This window comes from Phacochoerus africanus, chromosome 6 (assembly GCF_016906955.1).
Source record: "Phacochoerus africanus isolate WHEZ1 chromosome 6, ROS_Pafr_v1, whole genome shotgun sequence".
Lineage (NCBI taxonomy): Eukaryota > Metazoa > Chordata > Mammalia > Artiodactyla > Suidae > Phacochoerus > Phacochoerus africanus.
In genome coordinates, this window is record NC_062549.1 from 124310379 (window position 1) to 124338367 (window position 27989).

Genomic DNA, 27989 nt, shown 5'->3' on the forward strand with positions numbered 1-27989 from the left:
TCTAACATATAAATATTTTAAATGTGTTCTTTATAAATTCTAACCTTCCTAAAACACTAATTTTTCATAGTTACATATAATAAAAGCAATATGACACAATTTTAAGATTTATACCACTCTGAAGCCTGGGGATCAGAGAATTTTAATTTTGAACTCTAAGCTGTGATATGACAAAGGATGAAAATGTTGTTGATCCTGAAAATCTTCATATGATTTTCCAGCCTAAATATGAAGCAATATAGTAAACGTGATTTTAAAAAGCAAATTCTTATGGGATAATATAAAGCGGGCCAATCTACACATAATAGGAATTCCAGAAGGAGTAGAAAAAGATAAGGGGATGGAAAATATATTTGAAGAAATTATTGATGGAAACTTCCCAAATCTAAAGGATACTGGGTTCAAGATACAAGAAGCACAGAGGGCCCCAAACAAACTGAACCCAAACAGACCCACACCAAGACACATCATAATAAAAATGGCAAAAGTCAGTGATAAAGAGAGGATCCTAAAGGCAGCAAGAGAAAAACAGAATATTACCTACAAGGGAACCCCCATAAGAATATCAGTTGATTTCTCTACAGAAACACTACAGGCCAGGAGGGAATGGCAAGAGATATTTAAAGTGCTAAAAGGAAAAAATATGCAACCTAGAATACTCTATCCAGCAAGAATATCATTTAAAATAGAAGGGGAAATAAAAATTTTTTCCAGCAAACAAAAACTTAAAGAATACAGCAACACAAAACCCAGGTTAAAGGAAATATTGAAAGGGCTTCTCTAAACCAAAAAGAAAGGAAGGAAAGGGAAGAAAAAAAGAAAAAAGAAAAGAAAAAAAAAAAGAAGAGGAAGAACTAGGACTGAGGAAACCGCAATTAGAGAGCAGTCACTCAAATAAGCCAGCATACAGATTTAATCATGAACAGGCCTCAAACAAAATAAAATTAAAAAGAAAAAAATAAAAAGAGTCATCAAAACCATAAAATGTGGGCAAGGGATGTTAGGAAATAAATAACCCTTTTTGTTTGTTTGTATGTTTCTCTTCTTAATTTTAATATAGTAATGAAGTATTTGAACTTACAGGACCATCAGGCTAAAACACACAATTATGGGAAGGGGTTAGCATACTTAAAAAACAGGGCAACCACAAGCCAAAACCAAATATTGCATTTGCAAAAAATGAAAAAAAAAATACACTCAAGCAGATAATAACAGGAGACCATCCAACCAAAAAAAAAAAAGAAAGGGAGAATGGAGAACCATAGAATCAACTGGAACACGAGGTTCAAATGGCAATAAATAATCATCTATCAATTATCACCTTAAATGTCAATGGACTGAATGCCCCAATCAAAAGACACAGAGTGGCTGAGTGGATAAAAAGGCAAAAACCTTCAATATGCTGCCTACAAGAAACTCACCTTACGACAAAAGATACATATAGATTGAAAGTGAAAGGGTGGGGAAAAATATTTCACGCCAATAGACATGACAGAAAAGCAGGAGTCGCAACGCTCATATCAGACAAAATAGACTTTAAAACAAAAGACATAAAGAAAGACAAAGGACACTACTTAATGATTAAGGGATCCATCAAAGGAGAGGATGTTACTATCGTCAACATACATGCCCCAAATATAGGAGCACCCAGATACATACAACAAATACTAACAGACATAAAGGGAGATATTGATGAGAATACAATCATAGTAGGAGACCTTAATACCCCCCTCACATCAATGGACAGATCCTCTAGACAGAAAACCAATAAAGCAACAGAGATCCTAAAGGAAACAATAGAAAAATTAGACTTCATTGATATCTTCAGGACACTACATCCAAAAAAAGCAGAATACACATTCTTCTCAAATGCTCATGGAACATTCTCAAGAATCGACCACATATTGGGACACAAAGCTAATCTCAATAAATTTAGGAGCATAGAAATTATCTCAAGTATCGTCTCTGACCACAATGCCATGAAATTAGAAACCAACCATGGGAAAAGGAAAGAGAAAAAACCTACTACATGGAGACTAAACAACATGCTACTAAAAAACCAATGGGTCAATGAGGAAATCAAGAAGGAAATTAAAAACTACCTTGAAACAAATGATAATGAAGACACAACCTCTCAAAATCTATGGGATGCTGCGAAAGTAGTGCTCAGAGGGAAATTTATAGCAATACAGGCCTTTCTCAAAAAAGAAGAAAGATCCCAAATTGTCAACTTAACCCTCCACCTAAATGAATTAGAAAAAGAAGAACAAAAAAGGCCTAAAGTCAGCAGAAGGAAGGAAATTATAAAGATCAAAGAAGAAACCAATAAAATAGAGACTCAAAAAACAATAGAGAAAATTAATAAAACCAAGAGCTGGTTCTTTGAAAAGGTGAACAAAATTGACAACCCCCTGGCCAGACTCACTAAAAAGAGGCGAGAAAGAACCCAAATAACCAAAATTATAAATGAAAAAGGAGAAATCACAACGGATACAGCAGAAATACAAAAAAAACATAAGAGAATACTATGAACAACTATATGGCAACAAGTTTGACAATCTGGAAGAAATGGACAATTTTCTAGAATCTTACAGCCTGCCAAAACTTAATCAAATAGAAACAGACCAACTGAACAGACCGATCACTAGAAATGAAATTGAAGAGGTCATAAAATCACTCCCTACAAATAAAAGTCCAGGACCAGATGGCTTCACAGGTGAATTTTATCAAACATATAAAGAGGAATTGGTGCCCATCCTCCTTAAACTCTTTCAAAAGGTTGAAGAAGAAGGAATACTCCCAAAGACATTCTATGATGCCACCATCACCCTCATTCCAAAACCAGACAGAGATACCACCAAAAAAGAAAACTATCGCCCAATATCATTGATGAATATAGATGCAAAAATTCTCAACAAAATCTTAGCCAACCGAATCCAACAACATACCAAAAAAATTATACACCATGACCAGGCAGGGTTCATCCCAGGTTCACAAGGATGGTTCAACATACACAAATCAATCAGCATCATACACCACATTAACAAAAAAAAAGTCAAAAATCATATGATCATCTCAATAGACGCAGAAAAAGCATTTGACAAAGTCCAACATCCATTCATGATCAAGATCCTTGCCAAAGTGGGTATAGAGGGAACATTCCTGAACATAATCAAAGCCATTTATGATAAACCCACAGCAAATATAATACTCAATGGGGAAAAACTGAAAGCCTTCTCACTCACATCTGGAACAAGACAGGGATGCCCACTCTTACCACTGCTCTTCAACATAGTTTTGGAAGTCCTAGCCACAGCAATTAGACAAACCAAAGAAATAAAAGGCATCCATATAGGAAGAGAAGAGATAAAACTGTCACTGTATGCAGATGACATGATACTATACATAGAAAACCCTAAGGACTCAACCCCAAAACTACTTGAACTGATTCATAAATTCAGCAAAGTAGCAGGATATAAGATTAACATTCAGAAGTCAGTTGCATTTCTGTATACCAGCAATGAAATATTAGAAAAGGAATACAAAAATATGATACCTTTTAAAATTGCACCTCACAAAGTCAAATACCTCGGAATATACCTGACCAAGGAGGTAAAGGACCTATATGCCAAGAACTATAAAACTTTAATCAAAGAAATCAAAGAAGATGTAAAGAAATGGAAAGATATTCCATGTTCCTGGATTGGGAAAATCAATATTGTAAAAATGGCCATACTACCCAAAGCAATCTACAGATTCAATGCAATCCCTATCAAATTACCCAGGACATTTTTCACAGAACTAGAACAAACAATCCAAACATTTATATGGAACAACAAAAGACCCAGAATCGCCAAAGCAATCCTGAGAAACAAAAACCAAGCAGGAGGCATCACTCTCCCAGATTTCAAGAAATACTACAAAGCCACAGTCATCAAAAGAGTGTGGTACTGGTATCAAAACAGACAGACAGACCGGAAATAAACCCTGACACCTATGGTCAATTAATCTTTGACAAGGGAGGCAAGAACATAAAATGGGAAAAAGAAAGTCTATTCAGCAAGCATTGCTGGGAAACCTGGACAGCTGCATGCAAAGCAATGAAACTAGAACACACCCTCACACCAGGCACAAAAATAAACTCCAAATGGCTGAAAGACTTAAATATACGATAGGACACCATCAAACTCCTAGAAGAAAACATAGGCAAAACACTCTCTGACATCAACATCATGAATATTTTCTCAGGTCAGTCTCCCAAAGCAATCGAAATTAGAGCAAAAATAAACCCATGGGACCTCATCAAACTGAAAAGCTTTTGCACAGCAAAGGAAACCCAAAAGAAAACAAAAAGACAACTTACAGAATGGGAGAAAACAGTTTCAAATGATGCAACTGACAAGGGCTTAATCTCTAGAATATATAAACAACTTATACAACCCAACAGCAAAAAACCAATCAATCAATGGAAAAATGGGCAAAAGACCTGAATAGACATTTCTCCAAAGAAGATATACAGATGGCCAGCAAACACATGAAAAAATGCTCAACATCGCTGATTATAAGAGAAATGCAAATCAAAACTACCATGAGATACCACCTCACACCAGTCAGAATGGCCATCATTAATAAATCCACAAATAACAAGTGCTGGAGGGGCTGTGGAGAAAAGGGAACCCTCCTGCACTGTTGGTGGGAATGTAAACTGGTACAGCCACTATGGAGAACAGTTTGGAGATACCTTAGAAATCTATACATAGAACTTCCATATGACCCCGCAATCCCACTTTTGGGCATCTATCCGGACAAAACTCTACTTAAAAGAGACGCGTTGGAGTTCCCGTCGTGGCGCAGTGGTTAACGAATCCGACTAGGAACCATGAGGTTGCGGGTTCGGTCCCTGCCCTTGCTCAGTGGGTTAACGATCCAGCGTTGCCGTGAGCTGTGGTGTAGGTTGCAGACGCGGCTCGGATCCCGCGTTGCTGTGGCTCTGGCGTAGGCCGGTGGCTACAGCTCTGATTCAACCCCTAGCCTGGGAACCTCCATATGCCGAGGGAGCGGCCCAAGAAATAGCCACAACAACAACAACAACAACAACAACAACGACAACAACAACAAAAGAGACGCGTGTACCCGCATGTTCACTGCAGCACTATTCACAATAGCCAGGACATGGAAACAACCCAAATGTCCATCGACAGATGATTGGATTCGGAAGAGGTGGTATATGTACACAATGGAATACTACTCAGCCATAAAAAAGAATGACATCATGCCATTTGCAGCAACATGGATGGAACTAGAGACTCTCATCCTGAGTGAAATGAGCCAGAAAGACAAAGACAAATACCATATGATATCACTTATAACTGGAATCTAATATCCAGCACAAATGAACATCTCCTCAGAAAAGAAAATCATGGACTTGGAGAAGAGACTTGTGGCTGCCTGATGGGAGAGGGAGGGAGTGGGAGGGATCGGGAGCTTGGGCTTATCAGACACAACTTAGAATAGATATACAAGGAGATCCTGCTGAATAGCATTGGGAACTTTGTCTAGATACTCATGTTGCAACAGAAGAAAGGGTGGGGGAAAAAAATGTAATTGTAATGTATACATGTAAGGATAACCTGACCCCCTTGCTGTACAGTGGGAAAATTTAAAAAATTATATATAAAAAAAAAGCAAATTCTGAACTTCTTTAATGAGCTGTGTGCTATTCTCCTAAAAATCTGAAGAGATAATACAAGGCTAAATAAACTAAAATTTTAAAAGTAATATAAAATGAATTCTAAAGATAACTCTATGTGAATAGCTGAGCTTCCAAAACTCACCTGCTACCTGGAATTTTAAGATTTTGTTTTTACTTCTTTTATCCACTCATTCACTTAATCATTTAGCAAATATTTACTGGATGTTTCCTATATGTCAAGGTTCTAGGTACTGTAGATTTAACAGTCAATAGGATAGATGTCCTTTATCACATGGAGCTTACATTCTAATAGGTCCAGGAGAGAAGATGACTATACATAATAAACAATTTGACAAGAAAAATATCCCAACATAAAGTGCTAAGTTAGAGCATTAAATACAGTGATGAGATAGTGACAGGGAGGCTGCTTTGGAATAGGTGGTCAGGGAAGGGCCCTCTGAGGTAATGTGAAGGGTATGAAGAAACAGGCCATACACCATTCTTTCTTTCTTTCTTTCTTTTTTTTTTTTTTCCTTTTCTAGGGCTATTCCCGAGGCATATGGAGGTTCCCAGGCTAGGGGTCGAATGGGAGCTGTAGCCACCGGCCTACGCCAGAGCAACAGCAACACGGGATCTGAGCCACGTCTGCAACCTACACCACAGCTCACGGCAATGCCTTAACCCACTGAGAGAGGCCAGGGATCGAACCCGAAACTTTATGGTTCCTAGTCGGATTTGTTAACCACTGAGCCACGAGAGGAACTCCCCAGCCATTACTTCTTAGTATTTAACTCACCTAAGTTCAGCTGTGAGATCCTTTATAGTGGTGTATTTTTCCTCTAATGATAATTGAGCCTTCTGTAGAACATCTCTTAATTCCTGGAGTTGCCTTAAAGTACTTTTTAACTCTCCATGAGCATTTTGTAGTTCAGTCTCTAGTGCTTCCCGTTTCTGCAAGGCTTCTGTTAACTCGGTTTCAGTGTGGTGCTGTAACTTTTCTAACTCTTTCACTGTAAAAAGCAGAGAATAACGTTTTAAAATTTTATTGAAATATAGTTGATTTACAATGTTGTGTAAAAGCAGAGCATAACACTTAACTATATATAAACTATTGTTACTCAGAACTTTGTAAATAATTATAATTAAGAATATTCAATTTTATTCATCTATAAGAGGTAAAATACCACTGATTGTCCCTCCCCCCTCATTTCAAATTCTCACCTTATTCCACTTTAAAAAATATATATATGCAGGCAGCTAAGCTCAGCTAACCTGTTGCTTACCAGCATTTGTTTTCTTATCTAGTTCTGTCTTAGTCTGTTCTAATACCATGTCTAACTGAGAGAGATGCATTGCTTTATTTTCTCCATCTCGTTTTAGGTGCATTATTTCTTTTTCCATTTTAGACAGCTCTTCTTTATACTGATCCATCTCAAGTTTTACTTGCCTAATTAAAAATAAAAAATAATAAAACAAGTAATAAGTAATAAATTGGAAACTCAGAATCAACTGACTTATCTGACTGAACATCTATAAGTTATACAAGGATAAATATCAGCAAAATGTCTAATAAGAATCCTAATCACCGATATTATACTGTTAAAAATGATCCAACTGCAAGACTGCCATCCTGCACCAATTACCTACCACTAAATACAACCATATGGTGTGTTTGCCTAGTATACTGCCTGGCACACTGCAGGTGCTCAATGAATTAGTTCTAACTGAAGATATATTAATTGTAAAACAGATCCACCAAGGAGATACATAACAGATATATTTTAACTCTAATGCCTTTTTTAACTCTAATAACCATTTTATAAACTGTAGTTTCAAAAGTGAAAGAAGCAATAGTTGGAACAGAGGAAACAGAAAAGCTCTGCTTCATGGAGAGAAGATCTTGGAACTAGGATATATCTTTTTATGAAATTTATTCATCTAGTTCATAAGCTTCCTACTCATAATTAGAACTTATTTTTACCATTGAATGTGTCTATTAGCCATAATGAATAAAAGAGTTTTTACCTATAAGTCAAAGAGTGGGAGTGAGAAAAGAAACAATTATTTCAATTTTCTTAGTGAAACAGAAAGCAAGATCATTAGTGACAGCAAGGATTGGGGAGGGATTACTAGTTTTGAAATAAAAGGCAAAAGTGTAAAAGAATGAGTAATATTGTGATTGTGAGCCAGCATTAAGAAAATGCCTAAAGTTTTTTAAGTTATGGATTTAAAGTAAGATTGATCAAAGTAAATGTGGTTATGTTTTTCTCCAGTCTCTGTAAAAATGCAACCGTGAATTAGTTTGAGTTGGATTTTTGCTTCTGTGTACCACAAAAGTAAGAGAGATGTAAGGGAGTTGTGGGTATGTGCAAGTAAGTGATTTTAATGACTAACCAGAATTGAAGCTAGGTAAAGAGAGGGGAAAAGGGCATGAGGGAACAAGACAGTGGTGAAACTGATTGATTAGAGGTCCTAGTTTGATCTAAGAATTGCTGAATTTGGAGTATTAAAGGGAAAGAGTAGGAGTAGAAGCATAGTATTCAGATTATGTTGAAATACTGGAGAAAAGGGAAATGGTAAGATCTAGGATAAATCAAGTGAGCGAGTAGAAGCATAGTATTCAGATTATGTTGAAATACTGGAGAAAAGGGAAATGGTAAGATCTAGGATAAATCAAGTGAGCGAGTGGCTGAGGATCAGCTAGATAGATGTACACTCAAGTCTCCAAGAGTAATGGCAGGTGTCGTGTTGGAGAGAGAAGCAGGAAGTCAGGTAGCCTGCAGGCGTCAGCAATAATGGACGCTGTGATTTGACGACCCGAGATTTACAGTGTACGCTACGCAATTCCACATCTCAGCCCCGCGGGACAAGAGCTGTGGGGAAAAGTGTTTACTTTAGAGGGCTGCAGGGGAAGAAGCAATGTCCTCAGAGGGGAGTAAGATTTCTGTTAGAGCAAGAGAAAAGAATATAAAGGACCTCGCACAGGAAGGACTGTGAATTCCTAAGGACACAGTGAAAATCTTTCAGAAGCCCAGACCGGGGGCGGGGGGAGGGAGAAGGAAAGAAAATACATGAGGAGATTTTTTGGGACTCGGTATGATATGAAGGTAAATCTAACGCCTGTAAATTGGATGTTTCATGTGGTGTCTGGCACAAGAAAGGATAAAGTTATAATGGGATGAGTTTTTGTGGAATTAAGGTACACACCGGTGGTGAAGCTGTGTTAGTGGACAGACAACTGTCATTGGAAGAAAGAAGGTATGAGGAACTTTGGTCTTAGCCATAAACACAGGGTATCCTCTTGACCCCACTGAGAGAGGTGGGGACATCCAAGGAAGCAAGCTGCTCCTTCGAGCACAAAGGCCTGCACTCCTGTCAGAGGGGCAGAGGGAGTCTGAGGATGCTGTGCTTTAAGCTCAAACGCCTAAGTTAACTCTTGATTCCTGCTGGCTGAATGGTGGGCTAATTAAGAGTATATTATTATGTCAACTCTTGTCTACAAAACAGAAGAGGTCTGGGGAAGCTAGGTATAACTTTCAGCTCACAGTTCCCTTTCTTGATCTATTGATGTCTAGGCCCAACCTAGCCATGTCAAGTCAGGATCTTTAGAGGTGGGACATAGCCATCAGTATTTTTTAAAGTTCCTCAGATGATTTTATTTTTTTTGCTTTTTAGGGCCACACCTGCAGCATATGGAAGTCTCAGGCTAGGGGCTGAATCGGAGCTACAGCCTCTGGCCTACACCACAGCCACAGCAACGCAGGATCCAAGCTGCGTCTATGACCTATAACACAGCTTATGGCAACACTAGATCCTTGTGTAGGGCCCGGGGTCAAACCCGCATCTCATAGATGCTAGTTGGATTTGCTTCCTCTGCATTACAACGTGAACTCGTTTAGGGTGATTGTAATGTTCAGTCAATGCTGAGAACCACTGTTTTCTTCTATTAAGTTACTCCTTCCCATAAACATTTAGAACCCACGAAAATATCGTATATTTCATCTTTTCCTGCCAATTTTATTATTCACAATGCAACAGTTGCTCAGTGACTATGTCATATAAGAAACTATGTTAATTGTTGGGAATTTGTGTAAAATGAACCATATATTATCCTGACCTTAAGGAACTTACAATTATAGTCGGAGGGCAAAGGATACTAAACTATAGTACAAAAAGGCATAATGAGGGATATAGAAACACAAACTGGGGAGAAATTTCCTCACGCAAATGCTTCGCTGAACATTTGCTGATATTGAAATTCAAATACTACTGATGTTGAAGCAGGAAGACAAATAGAAAATAACATTCATTTTACCTGGCAGTACCAGTAAGTTCAATAACTTTTTGCCTTTTTAAATCTGCTTCATATGTGGCTGCTTCACATTTCTCCTCCATTTTTCTCAGTTTTTCAGTTGAACTTTCCCTTTGTTTCTGAAGCTCTTGTTCCAGTTTTGATACCTTATAAAGCAATTGTCAGTAAGTACTTTAAGTAGACACAGCTCAACATTCTTCAGAAGAAAAATATTTATATAATTGTAGCCTAGCCTACACTCAGTTTCAAGATGTCACTGCAAAAAGTATAGACCAAGAAGCAACATTGTGGAAATACAAAAGCAAACTTAACTTTTATTTTTTATTTTATTTTATTTTATTTATTTGTGTGTGTGTGCTTTTTAAGGGCCACACCTGCGGCACATGGAGGTTCCCAGGCTAGGGGTCAAATTGGAGCTGTAGCTGCTGGCCTACACCACAGCCACAGCAACACTGGACCCAAGCCACATCTGCACCCTACACCACAGTTCATGGCAATGCCGGATCCTTTACCCACTGAGCAAGGCCATGGATCAAACCTTCGTCCTCAGGGATGCTAGTCAGACTTGCCAACCGCTGAGCCATGATGGAAACTCCAAACTTAACTTTTAATAATAAGGATATTCCATTCATATGCAAATTTATAGACATGACCATATCATAGCACTAAAATAGGACTTATAAGAACTGTGCCAAATAATGTAAATGTTCCTCTTTTCATTATCCTCGTTTGAAATCTTCTTTCTTTTTTTTTCTTTTTTCTTTTTTTTTTTTGTCTTTTTTGCCATTTCTTGGGCCGCTTCCGCGGCATATGGAGGTTCCCAGGCTAGGGGTCTTATCGGAGCTGGAGCCACCGGCCTACACCAGAGTCACAGCAACGTGGGATCCGAGCCGCGTCTGCAACCTACACCACAGCTCATGGCAATGCCGGATCCTTTAACCCACTGAGCAAGGGCAGGGATCGAACCTGCAACCTCATGGTTCCTAGTCGGATTCGTTAACCACGGCGCCATGACGGGAACTCCTGAAATCTTCTTTCTACTCTTGTCAAACTATGTTGCTTTCCTTCTTCACAAATTGGCTGATTCAGTGAAGGATTCCTCAATTCCCACCTGCCCTCAAACACTGAAACTTGCATTTGCTCCTATTCATTCTTCTTTCTGTTTTACTACATTGAAGGAGGTATTCTTCCTCCTTTGTAAGTCAAATTGCTTCACAGGTGTTCTAGGTGTTCAACTTTCTCAGGAACTTCATATTGCTGAATACCTCTATTCTCTGCTATTACCTTCAATTTCTCTTTCTTCTGGTTTCTTCATATCAGCATTAAAACATGTTCAAGACCTTCCTATCATAAAAAGCTTTGCTTCATACCTCTACCTCCCTCCAACTACTATCTCCTTTCTTCCCTCCTCTTCATAGCTTAACTTCTCATATTTTTCTATGCTTGTATCATTTTTCTCACTTCTCATTCATTCCTCAACCCACAGCAATCTGGCCACTCTACAGAAACTACACTATGTCACCAACCACTTCCCTGCTGCTAATTCTATGCTCAGCCCTCGATTTGCTTGACACTCACTGCAGTATCCCGTGACTCGGATCATCATCCCTTATTTCATGAAACACTTACTTTGACTTCCATGTGCTGCATCCTTCAGAACTCTGTCAAAGTCAGTCATCTCACCCCTCATTCCATATTCTCTCCATAGTTAACCTCAGCCACTCCATGTTTTCAATGAACATTTACATGGCCGTGATCTCAAAGTTAGTATCTGACTAATGACTTAAATATCTTCCCTGCTCTTCTAAAGCTTCTCACTGAGGAACTAAGTACAGATTATAAATCATTAAAATCGACATCCTCGCCTCAAGTTCCAAGTATAAAATGACAATAGTACCCAGGCAAAAAGGGAAGGGAACCGTGGAAACCCAGTCTGCAGTCTGCAGTGTATAAATGGCATATTCACAAGCAGAAAGACTCTAATATGAATGAATCCAACATGGAAACTGTGCGAGCGGAACATGAATAAAAAGTAGAAAAAATACATACTGGAAAATTTGTTCCAAATACTGAAGTAATTTTTAGACATAAACTTTAGACCCTCAAAGAAATTAGAGAAAAGAGAAAAATCTCTTAAAACAAAGATCATAAAGAAATAAACTCACCAAATGAAAAACACAAATGAACAAACTTAAGGAAAAAAAAAAACCCAGAAGAAAACCATAAAACCACTGCAGAAATGAAAACAATTTTAGAAAGAGTAAGAATTATAACCAATACTACAGAAACCAAAGTCAATGACAAAGGATTTAGAAAGTGGGAATCAAACACAGGTGAGAGAAAGAATCCAAGATGAAGCTGTAGATCAAGCACAGCAAAGAGCAGGTCTAGACTTGAACAGAAGAGAGCCACAGGACAGATGTCTTTTTTTTTCTGTCTTTTTAGGGCTGCACCCACAGCATACGGAGGTTCCCTCTGATTGGGGTCGAATCAGAGCTGTAGCCACTGGCCTAACCACAACCACAGCAATGCAGGATCTGAGCCGTGTCTGCAACCTACACCAAGCTCACAGCAATGCCGTATCCTTAACCCACCAGCGAAGTCAGGGATCAAACCTGTGTCTTCATGGATGCTGGTCAGATTCATTTCCACTGAGACATAATGGGAACTCCAAGGACAGATGTCTTTGAAAAAGAAAATATAGAATACCTGCCTGATATGTTTGCATGTACAGAGAAGAGATCCTTTAGTTCCACTAGAGAGGCCCAAGATGAATTTAGAACACATAAATTAAAAAGGCATCAAGTGACGAAAAGATGAGGTGTAGTGGATTACAGGGAACTATCATTTTCTAGTTTATACTTTTCTATAAAATTTGATAAGAGAAAAATAGAAGAAAAAATGTTAAATATCTGTAAGAGTAATTTGGTAATGGATGAAAGAGAAAAGATTAGATTCTAGCATAAAATTTCCTCTTTCTTTAGAGTAATAATTTATTTTTGAAAATCAGTAGTTTCTTTTGGGATTTTTCTTTTAGTGCATTGCTTGGCATTTCTTTAAGGGTTATCATGCATGTCCTGATCCAAAAAGAAATTGAGGGCTATGATTCAGATAGGTATTATATCCAGGTCCAAAAAGAAAAGAGAAATTAAATAAAGAAGACAAAATCATAATTAAGTTCTACAGAGCAACAAAATGTGCCCATGGTATTCCATGGTCACACGACACAGAAATAAAACTTTACCCATTTTACAATGTTAGTTTAGATTCTTTCTTAAATGTGGTTATCTCTGAGGTTAAATAACAATTTATATAACTAGCAAAAACAGTATTACCAATTTAAAAAATTTATATTTCATGAAACCAATAACATATACCTGTTTTTCAAGTTTAGTTTGAAGGTCTTCTAGCTCTCCGTTTCTAATTGTCTCTTGTTGTAACATCTGCTGCTGCTGTTGAAGACTATGCTGCAGAACAACATTTTGCTCAGCAGTCTCTTGAAGACTGTGATTTTTAATCTTCAGCTCTTTCTGTAAACAATATATCTAACAAATATATACATTGTGACATATTTTAAATAAAATGCAACAAAATGTCAATGCTGTCTACCTCACTGTAGAGATAATTATCCTTACTTGCCATGTGGGACAACTGTATTCACAGCTATAATTTATTATGTGGAAGGGCTGGGCTCATATTTCTGATGGGCTTGTAAGTAAGCCTGGCTCTCAGGTGATGTCTGGGAATGTGGCTTTTGAAACATTCCCTAAATGTTGAGATTGTTTTCCCTGGCTAGGGCACTGAATCATACCTTCCTTCCAAGAGTTTGGAATTTTGATACTTACAGGTGTCCCCATAAGACCACCCCCAATCAAAAACCTTGAACTCCCAGTCATAAGCAGGCTTCCCTGGGCAGAAGTACTGCACACATGTGGTCACATTTCACTGCTACAGAAAGGAACATATTCTGTGTGACTTCTCCAGAACAAGAGAGAGAACACAGCAAGCCATGGATTTCTTCACACTCCATCTTTTCCTCTTATTGATGATAAGTTATAGCCATGAAAACACGGCATAAATATTAGGTGCTATTTAGTATATTATTATTGTTGCTATTATTGCCCTTGTTTGTAAAATAATATCCCAGCAAGGCACTCTTAAACATTTATGCTCCAAAAAACACTTAAAAGAGTAATAATAATGGAGTTCCTGATATAGCATAACTGGATCAGCGGAATCTCTAGAGCACTGGGATGAAGGTTTGGGCCCTAGCCTGGCACAGTGGGTTAAGAATCTGGAGTTCCTGCAGATGCAGCATAAGTTGCAACTGTGGCTCAGATCTGATCTATGGCCTGTGAGCTTCATATGCCTCAGGGTGGCAAAAAAGAAAAAAAAAAAAAAAAGAAGGAGTTCCCGTCATGGCACAGCGGAAACAAATCCAAGTAGGAACAATGAGGTTTCGGGTTTGATCCCTGGCCTCACTCAGTGGGTTAAGGATCCAGCATTGCCATGAGCTGTGGTGTAGGTCACAGACCTGGCTTGGATCTGGCTTTGCTGAAGCTGTGGCATAGGCCGGCAGCTATAGCTCCAATTAGACCCCTAGCCTGGGAACCTCCATATGCTGTGGGTGCAGACCTAAAAAAAAAAAAAAGCAAGAAATTAAAAATTAAAAAGAAAGAGTAATAATATCAACTAAGTAATTACACTCATTCATTCCAAATATTTAGGACTTGAATATTCTGGTCCCCAAAATTGTTTTAAATGATACCTTTAAACTTATCTTGGAGAACCTATTAAAGAAGGAAAAAAAAATGCTGTTTGTCAAAGCAATCCAAATCCTTAAAGCTGTACAATTTTAAAACTGTATAAAGAATACAGCAAAATTTATTATATATATTTCTTTTTTCCCCCTGTCTTTCTAGGGCTGCATCCAAGGCATATGGAAGTTCCCAGTCTAGGGATTTAACTGGAGCTGCAACTGCTGGCCTATGCCATAGCTATAGCCACAGCAATGCCAGGTCTGAGCCCAGTCTACAACCTACACTGCAGCTTGCAGCAATGACAGATCCTTAATGCACTGAGTGGGGCCAGGGATCAAACATGCATCCTCATGGACATTAGTCTGATTAGTTACTGCAGAGTCACAACAGGAACTCCTTTTTTTAATATATTTAACATTCTTGGCCTGCTGCTAAAAGTAAGGGGAAGGTTTACTAAATTATGACATATAAATCCGATTTTAGGAGTTTCCGTCGTGGTGCAGTGGAAATGAATCCGACTAGGAACCATGAGGTTGCAGGTTCGATACCTGGCCTCGATCAGTGGGTTGAGGATCTGGCGTTGCTGTGAGCTGTGGTGTAGGCTGTGAATGTGGCTCAGATCTGGCATTGCTGTGGCTCTGGCACAGGCTAGCAGCTGTAGCTTCGATTAGACCCCTGGCTTGGAAACCTCCATATGCTGCAGGTGCGGCCCTAAAAAGCAAAGAAAAAAAAAATCTGATTTTAAAAGATGCAACCATTTAAAATCATAATTCAAAAGATAATAGCAAATATAAAATCCTACAAAATAAAGTTAATTTTAAAAAAGAACCACATTTCATTAATATAATCATGAAAAACATTCAGGCAAATAGAAAAGTGACAAGTTTTAGAGAGTATTAGTATTAGAGAGTAAATTGTAGGTAAATCTTTAAAAAGTTTCTTATTTTTGCTTATTTAATAGCCATTTTGAAAATGAAGGAAAACAAACCCATCCCTTAAAGCAAACTATCTTTCTAATAAATATCACTCCAGAAGAAAGTAATTTTAAACTCCTAAGAAATAGTGAAGGAGAATCCTGATTTGGTCCTTTTTTCTGATTATCCAGCAGCTAAACATTTAGCAGCATTATGAAAGTCTTAAGGGCCAAATATTCTTTGTTTATTATAAGAAGCACTTAAATTTCAAACTTCTTCATTATATGATGACACTGTAAACTCAGAAAATCTTAGATATAACAGGCAACTAACTAATTTCTCTTTTTTTTTTTTCCTTTTTTGGGTATATCCATGGAATATGGAAGTCCCCAGGCCAGGGATCAAATCTGAGTCGCAGCTGCGACCTATGCGGCAGCTACGGCATTGCTGGATGTGTGGATCAAATCCGTGCTGCCTCAGAGACAACACCATAGCAGGAACTCCCGACCAATTTCCAGTATTATTACTATCATAATACTTTTTAATGCCAATCTGTTTTACTTAATTTTGTCTGAATGAAAATAATTTATTTAGTGCAAATATGTGTCAGTAACATCTATTTTGTTTTTCCACTAGCTCCTGAGAAAACTGCAGATTACATCTCTGCAGAAATTTATTTTATGTAGAACTTACTTGCCTACAAGATAAATTTAAATACTATTCTTTTCCTTTCATGGATGTCTTATACTTACTTTCCTATCAAAGAAAAAAATGGACAAAGTATTAAAATAAGAAAAAACATTAGAAAAAGATAAGGCCTAACCAAAACACTAAGAAAGCCATACCACATAAGGTCAATTTAAAAATGAATTTCAGTAATCCAGCCCCACCAGCATAATAATTTCAGTTAAAAATTCTGAACTGGGAGTTCTTGTCGTGGCTCATCAAAAATGAATCCAACTAGTACCCATGAGGATGTGGGTTTGCTCCCTGGCCCTGCTCAGTGGGTTAAGGATCTGGCATTGCCATGAGCTGTGGTGTATGTTGCAGATGTGGCTCAGATCTGGTGTTGCTGTGGCTGTGGTGTAAGCCAGCAGCTACAGCTCTGACCCCTAGCCTGAGAACATCCACATGCCCCAGGTACAGCCCTAAAAAGCCAAAAAAAAAAAAAAAAAAATTACTCTGCGATCAATAATTTAATTTCCTGATTCCCTAAAAATAATTAGAATCTTAAAGTATCATATTTTATATTTTATATGTCATATAATATTTGTTTCTTAAAGAATATAAAATTCAAATTTAGATTTTACTGGAAATTTGTTTTGTCTTTTTGTCTTCTTAGGCCCACACCCACGGTATACGGAAGTTCCCAGTCTAGGGGGTTGAAGCAGAGCTGTAGCCACTGGCCTATGCCACAGCCACAGCAACCGCAGATCCGAGCCACATCTGCGACCCACACCACAGCTCACGGCAACACCGGATCCTCAACCCACTGCGCGAGGCCAGGGAGCAAACCCTCAACCTCATGGTTCCCAATCGGATTTGTTTCTGCTGTGTTACAACGGGAACGCCTGGAAATTTTTTTATATCAACTATATACAAACATACTTTTAAAGTATCTTGAAAATATCTGAAAAAAATCACTTGAAAAATATACTATATTTAAAGGAAATGTTAATTTACCTCTTCAGATTTCTTCTTTAGCTGTTTTTCAAACTTTTCTTTATTTCCTTCCAATTGGTTCAAATGTAAAGCTAGTTCTTCCTTACAAATTTCCAATGCTGAATCTAGCTGTCTGACCTAAGCAGGAAAAAAGCAAAAAAAGGAAAATCAACATATATTAATGAATGCTTATTATATGCTCAATATTTTACAGAGTAATCTCAATGTTACCTCATGGCTTTAAACAGCAACTATACAGTCCAACTTAGAATATAAAATGCTATTAAAGAAGAGATTTATTTAAAAAACTAATTAGGGGATTCCCGTCGTGGCTCAGTGGAAAGGAATCTAACTAGCATCCATGAGGTCACAGGTTCAATTCCTGGCCTTGCTCAGTGGGTTAAGGATCCGGCATTGCCGTGAGCTGTAGTGTAGGGCACAGACAAGGCTCGGATCTGGGGTTGCTGTGGCTGTGGCATAGGCCAGCGGCTACAGCTCTGATTCAACCCCTAGACTGGGAACTTCCATATACCATAGGTGTGGGCCCAAGAAGACAAAAGGTTTTTAAAAAATAAAAAACTAATTACTATTGCAAACTAGGAAATCAAAGAGGAAGCCAGATTCTGGAGTCCTAAAGAATAAATAGGACATGAACTAGTGAAGAAGGGCATTCTAGGAAAGAGGAAGTATATTCAGAGACTAGGTAGTATGAAAAGAATGGTAAGAAGTTGGCAGGAGCTTAGGGTACCAAAAGCACGAATTTGTTAAGAGAGAGGTACTAGGGAGATGAGATTGGCAAGATAGACTGGGGTCAATTGTCAAGGACCTGCAGGCCAGACACCCTAAAATATTGACCTAAAAAGTAGTATTTAAACCTATTCCTTAAGTTCCTTTGATCAGAAAAATAACAAAGTCATGTATTGTGCTAACAATGCTATAGTGTGAATATTCTGAACATGCTGAAGTTACTAAGAAAATGAAACGTTTTGGTCAGCTAGGGGAAAAAAAAAAACTTAGGAAGGATAAAGGTTGCTTTTGCTTTGAATCAGTGAAAACATTTTCTGAAAGGCAGCGATGTAATTTGGTTCAAATATTCACAGAGCTGCAAATGCCTCATGGTACCTTAACATTAAAGAACAAATGAGCAAAGAACAATTTTTTTTTAAAGTGCTTACATGCTCTACATCCCGTCTATTAATAAGTTTCTTGTTCTTTTCTTTATGGTAATTCTGAACTTCTCAGGAGTGTGTTTTTTTTGTTTTGTTTTGTTTTTTTCTCCTCAGTGCTAATAGTGTTCTAGTGGTGATGTGAGGTGTTTGGTGCGGAAAGCGTGAAAGAAATTTCAAGAAAATGAGGAGAAAAAGAAAAATGATACCTCTTGCAGATACTGTTCTACATCATGAAATTATCTTTGCAACTCTTATTTCTAAAAGGAGAATCTTTAAGATACAGTTTTCAAAGACTGTCCCTATAGCCTCTGAACATAACCACTAACAGTTTAAAAGTTTGTAATATTGAATAATTATCATTGTTAATAAACTGTTGCCATAATAACAATAATTTTTTAATTGTTTTCTGAAACGTATAAATATTTTCAACTTTTCTTTCTTAAGCATCATAATGAGCATTGGCAGTTGTATCATCTTCCACACAAAGAAAGATAAAATCTATGACTGTCAGAATATTACACCTGATAAAAATTAACAACATGAAAATTCACTCAGGCAAGATTCATCACTAGATGTTAAAACCACTGGTTATAAGTTTGTTGAGGAAGAGGACTTTCAACATGGCCTCAAAAGAACCACCTCACACATTGCTTATTCACAATAAAGGAAAAAACTGTGCCCTTAAAATGGTGAGTTCTGGCAGTAACAACCATGAATAAGAGGTCAAGATTGGCAATGCCAGTAACGGTGTGGTATGACATCATGTGCTTCTGGATATGAAGCAGTGGAAAGAACACAGTATAATCTACTGAGTGGGTTTACGTTTGCGGTATGTGTGTGTATGGGTGCCGAGACTTTTCCAAAGATTTAGTTTCATGAAGAATAGGAGACAATGGGAGTTTGTATTGTGGCTCAGTGGGTTAAGAACCAACGTAGCGTCTGCAAGGATGTGGGCTGAATCCCTGGCTCAGTGGGTTAAGGATCCAGCACTGCCGCAAGCTGTGGCAAAGGGTGCAGATGAGGCTCAGAACTGGTGTTGCTGAGGCTGTATGGTAAGCCTGCATCTGCAGCTCTGATTCGACCCCTAACCTGGGAACTTCCATATGCTGCAGGTGTGGCCATAAAAAGGGAAAGAAAAAAAAAAAAATAGGAGACAGTGAGTTTAGGGGAATCTAAAAAGCCAAATGTAAAATGTGACATGATTGAATCCTCAACTGGGGAAAGAAAAGCAACAAGCTAAAGTAGTGTTTCTCAAGGTTTTAGTGTGTATACAAACCACATGGACACTCCAGTGAAATACAGATTTCTGGGTCTACGGTAAGGCAAAGGAGTATCTGGGGCTCAAAATTTAGGGAGTTACTCCCTCTCAGGATCAGGCCAAGTGCCCACCCTTCGCCTGTACAACCCTGGAAGTAAAGGTCCCCTGAGGCACCTCTAACGCTTTACCTGCGTTTCGGCTCTGTTCAGGAGGTCAGAGGCACAGCAGAAGATTTGTATATTCTGCAAGTCAAACAAGCTCCCAGGGGATGTTGATGCTACTAATCCATAGACCATGCTTTGAGTGGCAAGATTATCAAGAACATTTTTAAATTGAAAATTTCAGTATGGACAGTGTATTGAATGATGTTACTGAATTAATGTTGACTTTCTCTGGTGCATACAGATGGTATAATCAGGTAGGAGAAAGTTTCTGTTCATAGGAGATGCAAGTTTAAGTGTTAAGGGTGTAAAGTATTATGACATCTGCAACCTTCCTGCAGGTAGACTGGATCAAGGAAATGTGTGAGTGGGGGTGTGACTGAGTGGTGCACACACGAGAGGGCACGTGCATGTGTGTGCAGAGAGTGACAAAATGAGTACGACCTGGATCTGAATTTACAGACAGTGAAAGGTACACAGATGTTCTCTGCACCATTCTTTCAGTTTTCTGTAGGTGTGAAATCTTTCAAAGTAAAATTTAATTAAAAATAAATTAATTAAAATTAATAAATTTTTTTTTTGGGTCTTTTTAGGGTTGTACTCATGGCATACGGAGGTTCCCAGGCTAGGGGTCTAACTGGAGCTACAGCTGCCAGCTATACCACAGCCACAGCAACGCGGGATCTGAGCCGCATCTGTGACCTACACCACAGCTCCTGGCAACGTTGGATCCTTAACCCACTGAGTGAGGCCAGGGACCGAACCCACAACCTCACGGTTCCTAGTTGGATTCATTTCTGCTGCGCCACGACAGGAACTCCTAAAACTAATAAATAATTAATAAAACCCCAAATATCTACTACTTTGTTGTATTTATCTGAACAAAAAGCTTGAGAGTCTGAATCTCATACAAATAAACATGTATTCGCTATATACAAATTTTTTACAAATATATACACACGTACACACACACACAAATGAATATAATCAAAACACAGACACTGCTCTGCTGAACCAAAGAGCCTCCTCATGGGCATATTCTGGGCATAACCAGGTAGGGCTCTAGGTTACCTATTTTCAACAAAAGCTAAGTCTTTTCTGTTTATTGATTTCCCATTTACGACTTTCTTTGGGAGAAAAATAATAATAAAATTTAGAGTGGAAAATAAAAGCAAAACAAAACAAAATAAATAAAATCTCTAAATCTAATAAGCACCTTCTTGATTTTGTATTTAATAGCAGGTAATTGCTTTAGTTTATTGTTTTTTTGGTTACCTGTTCAGAATTTTCCTACCCATCTTCCAGCTCTCATTAATCATATTTTATAAGTGGTATAACTTTAAACTGATCCTTGTAACTTTCCTACCGACAGAAAACTCAATAATTCCCTTCGTGGCTCAGCAGTTAATGAACCCTACTAGGATCATGAGGATGTGGTTCAATCCCTCGCCTTGCTTGATGAGTTGGGGATCTGGCGTTGCCATGAGCTGTGGTGTAATTCACAGACACAGCTCAAATCCCAAGCTGCTGTGGCTGTGGTGTAGGCTGGCAGCTACAGTTCCAATTTGATCCTTAGCCTGGGAACCTCCATATGCCACAGGTGTGGCCCTAAAAAGCAAGCAAACAAACAAACAATAAATAAATAAATAAAATTCATAGTTTTTTATGTAAAGAACAAACTGAGGCATGTAGAGGGTCATGGCCACAAGTCAGAAAAGAAAGCTGGTAATGACACAATCACGAAAAAAGAATTAGATTTCAAACTTCTATTTTGTTGTTACAAATATCTGATATGTTAAAAGCGTTTGGTATAGCTTGAGTCACAGGAACTTTGTTTCTATAGTTCTTCCTCATTTTGGCTTTTTTCCCAATAAAACACATCTATTAAATGTAAGGGAATAAAACCCAACATTATAATTCATTCTTTAGCTGATTTCCTTCTGTTCATATCTGGTTATTAACATACATAAATAACTTACCAGATGACTGGCTAAATGTGTTAGGTAATTTAATGAAAAGCAGCAGTTAAGTGGCATATGGATTTTATTTAATGAAATAACTTCATGCCTACAAACCTTTGTATAGTAATGATTTTTTAAATATTAATAACCTTAGAAGTCATTTTTACATGAGAAAATGAACCGATGTGGCACTAAATGTTAAAGATTTTAGAGAATACTATGGGAAAGTTATAGATAAACACAATTAAGTTTACATGGTTATTTATAGTCACAAAATAGATTGAGAACAGAGTACTCAACAAGGTCCTACTGTATAGCACAGGGCAGTATGTCTGGTCCCTTGGGATAGACCATGATGGAAGATAATATGAGAAAGGGAACGTGTGTGTGTGTGTGTGTGTGTGTGTGTGTGTGTGTGTGTCAGAGGTTGGCATAACACTGTAAATCAACTATAATTTAATTTAAAAATAGTGACTAAAAAATCAGAGTACTAGGCAAAAAGTAAGTAACATTGACTTTTTAAAATATCCTTTATATTTAATTCCTATATGACAGAATGAAGGTCAGAGGATGTTTGAAACTATTTTTAACACTAAAAATGCAAAGGAGAAAATACTGAATATATATAATTACTTAATAAACTCTGAGAGTAACTTAGTATGTGCCAAGCATTTTATGTACCTCATTTCATTTAATCCTCAAACCCACCTTTTCTAGGGCATTATTATCCCCATTTTACAATGAAGAAATTAAAGTTCAGAGAGTTTAAATAACCTAGCCAAGTTACAGTCAGTAAGCACTCCGAAACCAGAACTGAAACTCAAGTCAGTTTAGCTCCAAAAGTCCATGCTTTTAAACATAAGGATATATTAGCCGCAGAACTGTATTTTGCCCAGAAATTCTGGATTTGTCCCCTCACTAATCATATAGCAAAACTGGTAAAAAGAAGCAAACCATACTGTTTGTAGTTTCATCTCTCTTCACTTCCTTTGTTTAGTTTTTACTGGCAATGTTAGTAAGTAGCTATGGTTTTTACTGAAAAATAAATCCTTTTTAAGGCAAAAAGAAAAGAGGTTAGATAATCAACAGACTAGATTATTAACTATCAAATAATTAAAATCATAATTTACACTGAAAAAATATACTACTTAAAGACACTAAGTTCATTGAATCAGGTAAAATTTTTAGCACTTTATTTTTAGGTAAATGATTTTATGATTCATAGAGAAATCTAAAAAAAGCCACAGGTATGTCTCCATCAAGAAAAAAAAAATTTTTTTTTAAGTATTAGCATACTAGCCTTGATTGTTTCTTCAGATACTTGGTTCTGTAATGCTTTCAAAGCTTCATCTTTCTTCATATTTTCCTTTTCCATTTCCTAAAAACATATAGATTGGCAGCAAAAATATACATATGTACATAAATATTTTAGCATTAGTAATAGGGTTGTTAAACAATTGATTTAATTAGAATTAAGGTATGTTAAAGAAACATAAGCTTAAAAGATTGGTCAGCTTTTAAACAGCATTTTTATAATGATGATTTTACCCCTTTGCTTTCCGTCAAGAGTCTGTCTAGTGATTCAAGATGATGTTGTTTACATATTATATCTTGCTGCAACATGGACATGGTCTTTTCTTGTTCTTTAAATTGTTCTTCTTTTTTCTCCAGTTGAGATTCAAGCTAAACATAAAAACAAGAATACTGCTGAATTACACAGATTACTGCATTTACCAAATTTCCTTCAGCTTCCCTCCTTTTAGAGAAGAAATAAAATCACATGCCCATGTCTTATCCCTCTCCTCTCTCACCAATACTATGTTGAAATTGGTCTGTATCATTCTCTGATGTGTTGCTTTCTTACACGCTTTTTTATGCTTTTAACTACATAATATAGATCCATGAACAATATGTAATCTAAACTTGTTTTGAAAATTAACATATAATATCAACACTTCTGCAAGTTTCAGCAACTTGATATTTTACTTAGTATTGTTTTAAGTAGTTATCCATGTGTCCCCATGTGGATCTAGTTCATATTTTTATGACAAGATAGCGTTCCACTGTAACAACAACCTATAGTTTGTTTACTCTTCCACTAGGGAAGAGTTAGATATTCTGCTTTTTCACTATTACAATAATGGTACAATAATATCCTTTGTATGTATCTCTTTAAGTACATATATTAGAGTTTCTTTAGAACATACCACCTAGAAGTGGACTTACTGATAGGATATGCACATTTCCAATTTCATTAGGTATTTCTCTTTAAAGTGCATCAAAACTAATACTTTCACTAGAAATGTATGAAAGTCTCACTCCCTACAACTTCGCCACTAATTGATTGGTATTATCAAACACCCAAAAAACTTCTGCAAAGACAAGATATGAATAAACTGATATGCTTGTATGTATATATGTGCATATTATATACACATGTATAATAATCATACATATGTGATATATAATACATATTAACAAAATATAGCAGCAACAGGTTAACAAGAAAATATTAAATCTAAGGAACTGTGAAATGAAAACATTTAAAAGAAAATAACACATCAGAAATTAGAGAAACAGCAAGAAAAAAAACTGAAGTGAACAGAACATAAGGGACCTGTTAGACACCAACATGCATACCCTGAGAGCTCCAGAAGGAGGAAGAGAGAAAAAGGGAAAGAGAGAATATCTGAAGAAATGATTGAAAATGTCTCAAATTTAAAGAAAAACATCCAATATACTATAAACATCCATGAATCTCAAAAAAAAAAAAAAAAAAAATCCAAATAGGCTGAACTCAAAGAGACCCACAATGAGACACATTATAATCAAACTGTCCGAAGACAATGACAGAGAATCTTGAAAGCAGTTAAGAGATAAGAAAATTATCACAGAACTCACTAAGATTGCATACAGATTTCTCATCAGGAACTTTGAGAATCAGAAGACAGTGGGCTGATATATTCAAAAGAAAAAAAGAACAGTCCACTCAAGAATCTTTTATCTGGCAGAACTGTCCTTCAAAAATGAGGGAGAAAGTAAGACACTCCCAGAGAGATAAAAGCTGAGGAAATTATGTGACCGCTGGACATGCCCTGCGCGAAATACTCAAGGGAATTCTGCAAATTAAAAATGAAAGAACACTAGACGGTAACGAAGCCATATGTAGAAATAAAAATCTTAATAAATACATGGGTAATTGTAAAAGTTAGTATTGTTATAAAAAAGGATTATAACTTCCACTTTTTACTTTCTAAATGATTTAAGAGACTAATATATTTAAAGGAAAAAAGTTACTAGTGTAAAAACTAATATTACTGTAACTTTGGTTTGTGACTACAAATCCTGTTTTCCATATAATTTAAGAGACAAATCCATTTGAAGAAATTACATTTGTGTTTTAGGGCATATAATGTATAAAAATGTAATTCTGTGACATTAACAACCAAAAGGCATGGAGATAATTTTTAAAGGAACAGAATTTTTGTATATCATTGAAAATTATGGTGGCATAAATTCAAATTAAAGTATTATAACTTTAGGATGTTAAATGTCATCCCCATAGTAACCACAAAGAAAATAGCTATAAAATATACACAAAGGGAAATGAGAAAGGAATTTTAAAATTTCACTACAAAAAAATCAACAAAATTCAGAAAAAGACAATAATGGGAGTTCCTGGTGGCTCAGCAGGTTAAGTATCTGGCACTGTCACTGCTGTGGCTCAAGTTACTGCTGTGGTACAGGTTCTACCAGGAATTTCCACATGCCAGAGGTGTGGCCAAAAAAAAAAAAGATAGTAATATAGGAAATGAAGGATAAAAAAGCTATAAGGCATATAGAAAACAAAGACCAAAATGACAGAAGTCCCTCCTTATCAGCAATTACTCTAAAAGCAAATGGAGTAAACTCTCTAAAAGGCATAAATGGAGAAAATCACGTATCCAGCTAGATGTTGTCTACAAGAGACTCATTTTATTTATTTATTATTTAATTATTTATTTATTTAATATTTTGGTCTTTTTAGGGTCACACCTGCAGCATATGGAAGTTCCCAAGCTAGGGGCTGACTTGGACCTGTAGCCACCAGCCTACACCACAGCCACAGCAATGCTAGATCCGAGCTGTGTCTGCTATCTACACCACAGCTCATGGCAATGGATCCTTAACTCACTGAGCAAAGCCAGGGATCGAACCTACATCCTCGTGGATACCAGTTGGGTTCCGCTAACACTGAGCCACAATGGAAACTCCCGAGAGACTCATTTTAGATCCAAAGGTACAAACAGATTGAAAATGAAAGAATGGGAAAAGATTCCATGTAAATAGTAAGAAAGAGGGAGCGGAGGTAGCTATGGTAATATCAGACAAATCAGATATAAGAGACAAAGGTAGATAATATATGCTCATAAAAGACTATGATAACAGCAATAAGATATAATAATTATAAAGCATTTACATGCCGAAGATAGACTTTCAAAATATATGAAACAAAAGCAGACTGAATTAAAATGAGAAATAGCAGTTGTACAATAATAGTTGGAGACTTCAATATCTCATTCTCAGTAATCGATAGAACACTCAGAAAGAGTATGAGGAAGGAAATAGAGGGCTCAATACATTAAACCAATCCTTCTTAACAGACATACACAGCACACTCTACCTCAAAACAAAAGAAGGTACATTCTTCTCAGGTATACACGAGATACTTTCCAGGACAGACAATACGTTAGGCCACAAATTTGGGTCTCAATGTATTTTACAAAATAGATATCATACAAAGTATTTCCAGATTATACATTTTTATGTGTATTAGCTGTATTCTGCCATTAAACCCATCCAACTCATCAGTTTTTTATCTAGTCATGTTTTTCTGGACCTGTAGTTTCTTCTTTACTTTTGTTTTCGCTTTTACTCTTCACTTTTAAACCCAAGATTAAGAGAGCTTCTACTCTTAACCAATCTTTAAACAACTGATATATCTAGAGGAAAGAGTCTACAGAATCACTCTTAGTTTGACGATGTCAAAAAAAAAAAGATCAAAACTGAAATGGCAGCAGTACTAAATAAAAAGCATTGTAAAATGATCCAGAAGTAATGGGATTCTAATTACACTACTTGCCACTAACTTTTCTATGTCTTTGCTTCCTCGTCTATTAAAATAAGGAAAGCCACACTAAAAATGTTTAAGTTTCTTTTCAGCATTCATATTCTAAATATGTATTACATCTACTTATAAAAACATAATTAATGTCTTACTCTTTCAATTTGTTTTTCCATTTCTTTATGCTGGTCAAGATGAATTTTCTTTGCCTTTTCAAAAGCTAAACAAATTTTCTCATGCTCTGTATTGATATTGGTTTCTAGACTTCTAATCTTTTCATTCTTTTCCTAGAAATACAAAAGTACTTTAGAACTAGTTTTACAGAAAAGTATACTAGTAAAGTATACAATTTATCATACTCTATTTTTCAAAGAGTTATAGTAGTTGTGTCAAATTTCAAAAGCATTGAAATATTTATAAAAAAGAGACAGTGGTTATTTAAACAACTGTATCAAAATGATAAGATTAAACTATTTAAAATTACCGTGAAGCATATCAAAGAACTAATACCATTTCCTTCAATTCTATAAAATAAAAATGAGACAATTTAGGTAACAACTTGCCATATTAACTTAAAAGTATATTAAATTATGTGGCACAGCAAGGCAAGGATCTGGCGTTGTCACTACAACAGCTAGGGTTGCTGCTGTGGCACAGGTTCAGTTCCTGGCCTGGGAACTTCCACATGCCGTGGGCACAGCCAAAAAAATAATAATAAAAATATAGAAATAAAAATTGAATAATCAGAAAAGTTTGGTAGAATTTATACTTTTCCTATAATGGCATATATTAGAATAATGATATTAAAACAAACATGCTACTACAAATTAAGTTCCTTAAAGCCACAGTGAATTCAAAGCAAAAAAAAAAGGGTAATTTTTACCATAAGTTCCTGTTCTAGTTCTGCATTTTTTGCAGCAATAGAGGAATAAGCAACTATTTTTTCTTCCAGCTGTTTCTCTAGAGTTAAAAGTTGGGAACATTTCTTTGTCATCT

General features: G+C 36.7%; 1 protein-coding gene across 2 annotated transcripts in view; it reads right to left on the minus strand.

The window, feature by feature from the left end:
• The window catches only part of CCDC18 (coiled-coil domain containing 18), a 112085-nt gene that overhangs the window by 43629 nt on the left and 40467 nt on the right, over positions 1 to 27989 (minus strand). For both annotated transcript variants that reach the window (XM_047785280.1, XM_047785281.1), the window contains 9 exons: positions 27877 to 27987; positions 27149 to 27280; positions 23438 to 23572; positions 23190 to 23267; positions 17362 to 17478; positions 13382 to 13549; positions 10008 to 10150; positions 6976 to 7139; positions 6489 to 6702 (listed from right to left, as the gene is read on the minus strand). In XM_047785280.1, the coding sequence (XP_047641236.1) occupies positions 6489 to 6702; positions 6976 to 7139; positions 10008 to 10150; positions 13382 to 13549; positions 17362 to 17478; positions 23190 to 23267; positions 23438 to 23572; positions 27149 to 27280; positions 27877 to 27987 (1262 nt within the window). The remainder of the gene's footprint in view (positions 1 to 6488; positions 6703 to 6975; positions 7140 to 10007; positions 10151 to 13381; positions 13550 to 17361; positions 17479 to 23189; positions 23268 to 23437; positions 23573 to 27148; positions 27281 to 27876; positions 27988 to 27989) is intronic.